A 10047-nucleotide genomic window follows, 5' to 3' on the forward strand; every position below is an offset into this window, starting at 1 on the left:
CTCGCTCAAATAAATAAAATCTTTTAAAAAATTAGAAAAAAACATTTTTTGATTTCTGAATTTTTAGAGCTCTGAATTTTCTGGGACATGAAAAAACAAAGAAAGGAAAATGCTAAGGACTCAAGCCCTTTTTGGGTTAGAATGTCATATTTTTAATATTGGCAATGTTACACACATACCTGACAGATGTATCAACTCACACACACAAAAACCGGTTTGTTTTTAAAAAAACCAAAAAACTTCAATCCAAATTTATTGGGATTACAAAAATAAGAGCACATTTCATTAACTCATTACAGCTCAGAGTTAGCAACACTTCCAGAGATATAAGAGCATCTTTAAATAACCTGCTTCTTGCCAGTAAAAATCTCATAACATAAAAAAGTAGTTTATTTTCATATTTACAGAAGAAACATGCCGATTGTTTCCTAAAATTCTTTTTGGAATTAATGCGTGAGGTTATTTTTAAAGTCAGGAAACATTTCAAATTGAAGAAGGCATTTTAGAAACATCTCACAATGCATCTTATTCAATACCACTGAGTGATTCTGCATTCTCTTCTTAAGATCATGTGTTTATCGCAGAGCTTCTGGAACTTCCACCTATAAAAATAGGAGATTTTCTTTCAATAAAACAACACAAATGATATAGGGAAAAATATCTGTAGGGTATGCATGTCGCTAGCAGTATTCTCCAAGTCAAACTCAGGTATAGATTATTGCTGTGTACTAGTCAATATTCAAATTTTATATCATAAATGAGGTTGTAAATCACTTGCAACTCTGGGGTAAATATTTTGACAAGTGACGAATCTTTTTTGGAGTGTAAATTGTATTCCCGATCTTCATATTAAGCAAATTAGGATTTTTAAATGTTGGAGCGTCTTAAAATAGTCCTGGTCCTTCCAGAACTGGGATGCTAAGAAGGTGGTCCAGGCACACTTCTCAAATGGATATGTGCTCGCTGGTGACCTGCTCCTGGTGTTCCAAATCTGGAGGCTTGCTCTTGCATACTAAAATATTTAAACATGAGTAAACACGTTCAGAGGTGACTTCAGTGCCATTGTGCAATGAAGGCTCACTCACGTACTACATCTGTGCCCCCAAATCTGCTCTTGGGTTACTTACCCGCCGTAGCTGTTTGATACTGCTTCCCCGAATAGCTTCCATGAGATTGTCATGAGCTGATCGGAGTGGGGTAGAAGGTCGGGAACCCTCTTCCATTTTCTTTTCTTGCACTGACCTCAGGGAATTTTTAATTTCCTTTAGGATGTTGTTTGGTTGTTTCTTAACCTTTTTCCCTTTTTTCTTTTTCTGTCCATTTTGTAATGCCCGCTGGGCACTCTCCTGTTGTTTGATGACTTCTGCGATGTTTCGGGTGATTAGTTTTTTCTCTGGGAGTGGAGGAGGTGGTGGTGGAGGAGGAGCTGGCAGCCTCTGTGGGGGAAGCGGAGGGGGTGGTGGGGGCGGTGGAGGGGGCGGAGCCACAGGAGATGGAGGACGGCTCCTCACAGTTTGGACTTTCTTGGGGAGTTTGGGGGATGACCAGGGAGAGTGCCTGGGAGATGCATAAGGTGAAGAGCCAGGTGTTCCTCTTTGCCACGCTTTGGTCCTAAGATTGGCTCCTCCATCATAGCCCTCTTGCTGTTTTTGCTCCTGCATCCGCTTCTGCCTCTGTTTATCCATATTTCTTGTCAGGAGGCTCGTCATGCTCATTCTTGGTCCTGGGAGCTCAAAATGGTAGCCCAGCCTCAGCAGCGTGGTGTTCTCCCTGAGCAGCTTGACGATCTCCATCTCCACCTGGCTGCCCATGATGTGCCTCTGGTTGTGGAAGCGCAGCTCTGTGAGCACCGTGTTCTGCTGCAGAGCTCTCATGATGGCCAGGATCCCCTTGCCCGTGATAAAGTTGGACTCCACGTTGATGTTGGTGATGTGCTGGTTGACTTTGAGCATTTCCGCAATGGCCATGGCCGCACTGTCGTCTGCGCGCGTGTTGGCAAGACTGAAAGTCTTCACCACCGTGTTGCCCTTGAGGGCCTCAGCGAAGCGGGCAAGGGTCTGCGATGTGATGTTTTCGATGTTGTTCAAGTTGACCTCTGTGGTGTGAGGGTCGTTGTTCCTAATCTTTTCCAAGGCATCCTCGATCACCGTAGGGTTTCCACAAGGGTGAATGGCGGTGGGCGACTCAGTGTTCCTTCCACTGTGGCCATTGGTCAAAGTTATGTTTTCTATTTGACTTTTAAATGTCTTTGGCTTAGAGTTATCAGAATCGATGCTATCATAATTTACAGTTCCATTAATGCCTTTTTCATTTTCAGTTGTTCCTTCGTCCTCCTCCTCTTCTTCCTCCTCCTCTTCCTCCTCCTCTTCTGTATAAACCTCCTCAGAAACCTCACTGTTAGTTTCAGTGAAGATGAGCTCTTCCTCACTCTCCTCTTTATCTTCTTCAGCAACCTGAAGACCATGGTATCATCATTAAGCTGGTCATTTTTAAGCACATTTTTGTTAAATTTACAAAAGTAGTGCATGGTTTTGCAATATATGAAAACATTATGTTGTATATTATGTTGTATATCTAAAACCAAAATAAGGTTATATGTCAATTATATCTTGGTAAAAAAAAAAGGTTGGGGGGGAAATAACACATGGCAAATAATACAAAAGAGAAAAGTTCATCTCTTGCTTCTGACCTTTCTAGTTGGGCTAATCAGGGTTAACATTTCATTGCATAACTTTCAACAGTTTTTTTTTTTAAACAAATATTTCTTTCGTTTTCTGCAGAATAAATATCCAGAATTCTATTTATTATATTAAAATTTACTATCATTTTGCCAGTTTGAACAAATGAGTTGTAACTTCAGCTTTGGAAACCCTTGCTGTATTTTTCATTCTCTTAACTACTTGTTCTGAACTATTTGACTCCCTGTCTACTTAGAATTGAACAAATTCAACCCTCCCTCCTGGACTCATTCCTCTGTCCTTCCTTATTTCTCCATCTCAAATAAAGAAATGACAACAAAAATATACAACATGTTAATGGATTCCCTTTTCTACCGTTCAAAAACTTTTCCTCACATTTGCCTCCAGTAGCAGCTACAACAGCCGCCAGGTGCTCTGTGCCCCAACTTAGGTACCTGTAGGCAAAGGCAGGGCGTCCTAAGTTTTTCCAACATTGAACTACCTCTAGGGTAGAGCCTGGCACAGGGTCTTAGAGACCACACACCGCCTGACACCAGCGGCTGTCCCTGTTTGCCGTGGGGAGGGGAAGCCGACTGTTCATGGCTGCAGCAGGTCAAAACCTAGCTCCACAGAAAAACATTCAGGTCACCCTTTGCTGCAAATCAGCTTGAAATCTCATGCTAGTGCAGGGTTAAATGAGACAGCCTGCAGAAGAAACAGGGTGGGAGAGATAACCGCCCCCGGCACTAACTAGAGTCTAACCATAATGCGAAACAGCAGAGAACAATAGAAAATCTTAAAGCAAGCCATTGCCCTTGCCTGATGGTCTTAAATTATTTACCATGTATCAATTATGAAAGACTTTCAGACAAACACAATCTCGATTCTTTGTCTTTCCAGTTTATGAGACTTTATACTAAGAAGCTGAGTGACCCCTTCTTTTTTTCTGTCTTTTCTGATTAAAAAAAAAAAAAAATCCTGGAAATTGCTGACAGAGTCCAATTTCCCCTAAATCAATCTTTTTAGTTCTTTCTTTTTTCTCCTCTAAGCCCCAATCCCTCCCTTGGCCCCAAAGCCTTAATTATTCCCTCCACATTGGCAACTTTTTTTTTCTTTTACCCCCAGGGCTCCTGCTGCCCGAGGCATGTGGAATGAGCTTTGGAAAACACTGCCTGTCTCCAGGTTTGTTTGCCCAGTTGCTACCACAAGATAGCCTCCAATTATTCACTCGTTTAGAGTGGCAGGCACCAAGTGATGGCCTGGGGAAGGGGTCAGCCACTCCTGGGATGGTTGTCTGGTCTTTATTTACTCCCTTCTTTAGGAGCAGGAGGAAGGGGGATGCTGTGTGCATGTGCGTGCATGTGTGTTTGTGTGAAGTTTTAGGTGTCAGTATTTGGAGGAAAAGGATCTGTCTCAAAGACTAAGGTCTACTGCTTTTCGTGCCACCATTAAATTGTATCCCCTTTAAAAGACCTTTAGGCTCTATCTTCAAGAGATGTTTTCCCCTCAAAATGTATCTGAGAGACAAAATCTGAACCTGTTATCCATCATGTAACATCTACATGACACTTCTTCCGGGAAGCCTTCTTTGACACCCACCCTCATATTATCCCCTTATGTTATTCTTGCCCATATATGGCATTGTAGCGCTCCCAGTAAAGTACCTATTTTAATTACTTGTCATTTTTCCTAAAAGACTGTTAGGTGGATGAGGACAGGGATCATATCTGGTTTGTTCACCTAGCGCAGTGCTTAGCACATAGCAGGGGCTCAGCAAAGACTTGTTGACCGAATGGATCTAAACTGACACTGACTACCAGCCACTGAAGATCGGAACAGGCCTGGGCTGGGTGGGTGACTGTCTTGGCTCGCTTGGGGCTGAGGGGTTTCCCAGATGCAGGATTTTTAGTTCTTAAGCTGAGATAGTCCCAGACAATCTGAGATGGTTAGCTGCCCTAGGTGGGGGACATCTAGGAGAGGGACAATAGAAGGGAGCAAAGAGTCTGGAGAGGGAGGTAAGAGGTCTGCTATGTGCCACTGCTCTGGAGTTCACCTTGATCCTTGTGAGAATGGGGGTGGGAAGGTGGGATGGGGTGAGGCCTGAGGGGTGGGTCTAGAGAAGGCAAATGTTGGCACTCTTCGGGAATAAATAAGGCAACAAAAAGGGGCCAACCGTGTCTCCTGATCACCTCCCTGGCATCATTACACAAGCAAGGAGGCAAGAGGCGTGGTTTTTGGGTTGGTTCTGGATCTACCCCTGAAGAGCTGGTTGACTTTAGTCCAGTCAGTAAAGCTCTGAGAGGTCTCAGAGAAACGACGGTGTTAGTTGAGTGGTCCTCAACTGTAGTGTGTGTCATCATCACCTGGGGGCTTGTGAGACCACAGAATGCTGGGCCCCACTCCCAGGAGGTCTGGGGAAGCCCTAGAATGAGCACTTCTGAGAAATTCCGAGGTAAGCTGAGGGGTTGGGCACCCATATTTTGAGCATGGTAGTCTTGGCACCAGCAGACCTTGGTTTGAATGTCTGCTCTCCTTATAAGCTGTTCGCTTCAGCTGCATTTCTTAACCTCACCTGGTCTCAGTTCTCATGTGTAGAAGGTGAGAATTCAATGAAATAATGTGAGTGAGCTTATCGGCCCCTATGTCTAACACCCAGCAGATACTCAAGTTAGGGGAGCTATAGACCCTCTGGTCTCCAAGGCCCCTTGGAGCTTAAGGCAGCATAATTTGTGTGGACCCAGGTGGGCAGAGTCTGTCTGTCATTCAACAAGCACCAAACATGAATTTCATAAGCCTTTACAGAGCCAGTATCCTGTTAACCAAGCCCCCCATTTTTTCTGGTCTGTTCTGCACTACTGCACTGCCCTTCCGAACCCCCCACCCACCTGCCGGGTGCCTGGGGCTCTGTCCTGTGGTGGGAATGGGTTTACACCCTCCACCCACAGGCCTCTGCTCAGCACCCTCGTGACTACAGAGGCAGCTGGCTAGCTGGGGAAGTATAGTGGGAGAAGAGTTAACTACTGAGAAAGGAATCAAAGTTCATCAACACGTAGCCTCTCTAATTGAGCTGATAAGCCATTGGCAGGCATCAGCAAAACCTTTGGCAGGATCAGGATGGTTCCATCATAGCTGACAGCAGGCTTTGCCCTTGGTTTCCCACTGATCTCCAGGCACTGTGACATGAGAATGCCTTTGTTGGGTTACTGCTACGATGGCTGGCTGTCCTGGATATTCGGTGGCAATTTTCATCTTTTTATCAAGGAAATTCTTCAAGGACTATAATAAAAATATTATATTTTATATATCTTCTCAGATTTTTGACATACATTCCCACATCAGGGGGGGAAAAAAAACAAGACCTCTAAAAATCGTGGGTTCGTGGTTGTGGAAGAGCTGACCAACCCAGCTCCGGCCTCACCTCCCCCTTCTGCCTGTCTGTGCAGGCAGCCACCGTGGCCTTGGCAGACCCTGGCCTGATCCCAATGGCCCTTCCCGTGATGATTGACATGAACAAGGCTCACACATATCTTGCTACAAATGCGGCCCACACACCCTATCATCAAGATCATCTAACAGTGCCTAGATTAGTACTGTGGAAGTCCTGCCATCGGCTTCAGGCCATTTTGATTTGAGATGATTCTGGTGGAGCCCAGAGGTTTGAAACTGTGGCTCCTAACCTGTGTTCTCCCACAAATTCAGGACTTTATTATATGGACTTAACATTGTTATTGCCATTACTATTTTTCCCAGGGCATAGTGCTTTGAACCTTCTTCTGTTAATGACATATTAGGCAAATGTAAAGTAACTTAAAGTAACGTAAAATTCAAAGTAACTGTTTACTGGGCAGAAAACAAAAGCTTAACAGGCTTGAACTCTAATAAAAGAACATTTCCAGATCTCAAGATCACCTTTATAAAGCAGGAAGGATTCCTACGGGTCATCTATGCAGGCATAGGTGTGTCCTCAGGTGGGTTTCAGGATGTGTGTGTTATCATTTTGAAATTCACTGTTAAAGTTTGTGTACGTATGCACAAACCCACACGCATTATCTTAAGGAAAAAGTCTGTAATTCATCAAAATCAAAAGGATTCTTGATTTACAAGAAAACAACAACAACCCTGGATTCCACTCCCTCGAGGGACAGGTGGAAAAGAGAACCCCACAGAGACGGTAACTATCTATTCAAGGTCTCACAACTTAGGAATGGCAGAGGGACTCAAAATAAGGTCCCCCGGCTCTCAGTCCCATGGACTTTCCACCTCTGCTCACTTCTTGGTGTCGGAAAAAAGAATTATTTTTACTGTAGCCACCTACCACAGTCAAAGCAAACAGTACCCACTTTTGTCTTTATAGAAAGAAATAAACTTACTTAACTGCTTATATATATATATATATATATATATATATAAAAGTCACAGATATTATGCCACATTAGCAACTCACAGCTCAAATTAGACTTATGTTTGGCAATATATCTAAACCCATGACTTGCTTGTGGATTATTTTCCTCTAGAAGAATCCTGTCTTAATTGACAAAAGTCAATCAAAGGATCCCAGCTAAGAATTTTGCATATGATGATCTGCTGGGTGGCCTGAGGAATTGTTCAGTAGTGGGTACAAATGGGTTGTAAGAAAAGACAAGTGAAGGCGACTGAGAAGTTAGGGAGAACAGGTTTCCCGGGTTGGGGGTAGGGAGCCGAGGGTAGGAGAAGCTAAGGAAAAACCCGAGAGCCTACCTTTCCACACTCCCCCAGCCTCTCCTTCTCCAAGAGTTTTTGGGACTCCTTTTCCCAATAGGCCATCAGTGCCTCTCTGCTGAATGTCCCCGTGGGAGTTTTCTCGGTCAGACTCTTTTGCCTTAGCCCCACGGGAAGGCTGTGATCAGGTTCAATGTCTTCCAACTCCCTCTCTAGCTCCTTCAGCTCCTCAGCTGACAGGGAAGCAAGAAGTTCATCCTCATCGATGGATTCATATTTGCTAAGTCCTCTCCTGTAGCCAAAGGTAGACATGGTCCCTGCTTTGTTAGACCCACAAGGAGCTTGAAGAACCAGGCATTCACGGCGGCCAGAAGCAGGCAGGGAGGCAAGTGGGCAGGCTGGTCAGCAACCAGAGCTAGGAGTGGCCTTTTAAGAGCAGTGATACAGGGCCGTGACAATGCAGAGAGGGGGTGAAAGCATGGGCTGTTTTAAGCAGCAGACGTCAGCTAGACATTTGAACACAAAGAATGTCAGTCACATCGGTGGTGGATGGAGGTCTCAGACCCAGTGGGGATTATTAACATACTCGCCAGGGACATATTTAGCTGAGCCTGATAGCTCATGAGGACAGGCAGAGAGTACTTCAGATAGGGAGTAACACAGTTCTCACGTTGTATTCAAGCAACAGGAGAATACAATTTATTTTGAAAATGACTCGCTACCACCACCATGGCCATGAAAAGATTCTTTGATTATAATCTCGGAGGTTGAGAAATGACTACACATCACTCCTCTAGGAGTGGTTATTCAGGCTCCTCTAAAAACATTCTGTGGGTGGCATTGATGGTAACCGAAGGCTATCCTAATATAGCGCCTCAAACTTTTATTGTATTTTGTGGTTATAAGGCACTAGTCGTAACAAGTCCCGTGAGATGATTATCCTCCTTTATGGATTTTGGCAATGGAGGCTCTGAGAGTTTACATGAAAACTTTGAAGTCAGACAGCCAGAAGCCTTTCTCCACTGCACAACATGGCTTCCTTCTCCTCAACCAAGAGTATTAGTAAACAACTAGACTTGGAAATAAGACTCCAAAAAGACAAATACTAATACGGGGTATGGCTTATTAGTGCTAAGCAGTTTATATATTTTATCTCCTTGAGTCCCACAGTCCTGTCAGGTGTATGTTTTCATCCATATTTTACTATAACAGCCAGAGAGGTTAAGCAACTAGCCCATGGCCACAGAGCTAGAAAGTGGTGGAACTAGAATTTGAACCCAGATTTGTGTCTGGCCTGAAAACTGAAGAGATGATAACATGAAATTATATATATATGTCCACATTCTTAGGAGTGTAGAAAATATCTATACATAGTTTTCAGGTCATTTTAGCATGCAGATAGATAAAGAGCTGTTAAATGTGTATGCATAGAAATATGCACATCTTAGTACATGCATAATAGACCGTATTTTGATTATTACCTTCAGCAGTTGGTGAGTATTTGTGTTGTTTCCAAGTTTGGGTTGTTAGAGATAATTCTGTGAACACTTAACACACAAGTCTTTGTGTAGCCATATGTTTTCATTTTTGCTGGGTAGATACATAACAGAGGAATTGCTGAGGTATATGGTACATCTGTACTTAACTTTTCAAGAAATGGCCAAACTATTTTACAAAATGGCTGCCCCTGCTTACGTTCTCAGCAGCAATGAAGGGAGTTCTAATCTCTCCACATCCTAATTCCTGCTTGTCTTTCTGGTTGTAGCCATTTTAATGGGCATGAAATAGATCTTCCTGAAGTCTTAATTTTCATTCCTTATAAGAAGTGATGTTGAGCATCATTTCATGTGTTCATTTCTATGTCAATAAAATGTTTTTTGGAAGAAATCTTACACTCATTTTAAATTGAGTCATCTTCCTATGTTGGCCTATAAGAGTTCTAGAATACATTCTGGACTTTAGCAAGTATATGATTTGCAGGTATTTTCTTCCATTCTGTGATTGTCTTTTGGAGAGTGAATGCTTTTAATGTTGATGAAGTCCAATTTATCAATTTTTTTTTTCATTTACTGCTTGAGCTCTTGATGTTATAGCTAAGAAATTTTTTCCTAACCCAAGATCAGAGATGATCATTCCTATGTTTTCTTTCTGAGAGTTCTACAGTTTTAGGTGTTTATATTTAGGTCTGTTACACATTTCAACTTTTATTTGCATATGTATAACGTAAGGGTCTAAATTCATCGTTTTGCATACAGATATCTGATTGACTTAGCATCTCTTTGGGAAAAAACTATACTTTCCCCTATTGAATTGCTTGGGTGCCTTTGTGGAAAATTAACTGGCCACAAATGTAAGGGCTTGTTTCAGGAGGGTCACTTCTTTTTTTTTAAAGACTTTATTTATTTATTTGACAGACAGAGATTACAAGTAGGCAGAGAGGCAGGCAGAGAGAGAGAGGAGGAAGCAGGCTCCCCGTGGAGCAGAGAGCCAGATGCAGGACTCGATCCCAGGACCCTGAGATCATGACCTGAGCCGAAGGCAGAGGCTTAACCCACTGAGCCACCCAGGTGCCCCAAGAGGAGGGTCACTTCTGTTCTATAGATCTGTATGTCTATTTTTTATGCCAATACTGCATTGTCTTAATTGCTGTAGCTTTGTAGTGTATGTTGAA

The 10047-nt window shown here is 43.1% G+C and overlaps 1 protein-coding gene across 1 annotated transcript; it reads right to left on the bottom strand.

Annotated features, from left to right (window-relative positions):
* Nucleotides 1-220: 220 nt before the first annotated feature.
* On the bottom strand, nt 221-8036 carry LMOD2 (leiomodin 2). Its single transcript, XM_046020890.1, has 3 exons — nt 7416-8036; nt 1128-2453; nt 221-602 (listed from the first exon to the last, which is right to left on the bottom strand). The coding sequence occupies exons 1-3, from the start codon at nt 7686-7688 to the stop codon at nt 576-578; spliced, it is 1626 nt and encodes a 541-aa protein (XP_045876846.1). The 5' UTR covers nt 7689-8036; the 3' UTR covers nt 221-575.
* Between the last annotated feature and the right edge of the window lie 2011 nt (nt 8037-10047).

This window comes from Meles meles, chromosome 10 (genome assembly GCF_922984935.1).
Source record: "Meles meles chromosome 10, mMelMel3.1 paternal haplotype, whole genome shotgun sequence".
In the NCBI taxonomy this organism is placed as follows: Eukaryota; Metazoa; Chordata; class Mammalia; order Carnivora; family Mustelidae; genus Meles; species Meles meles.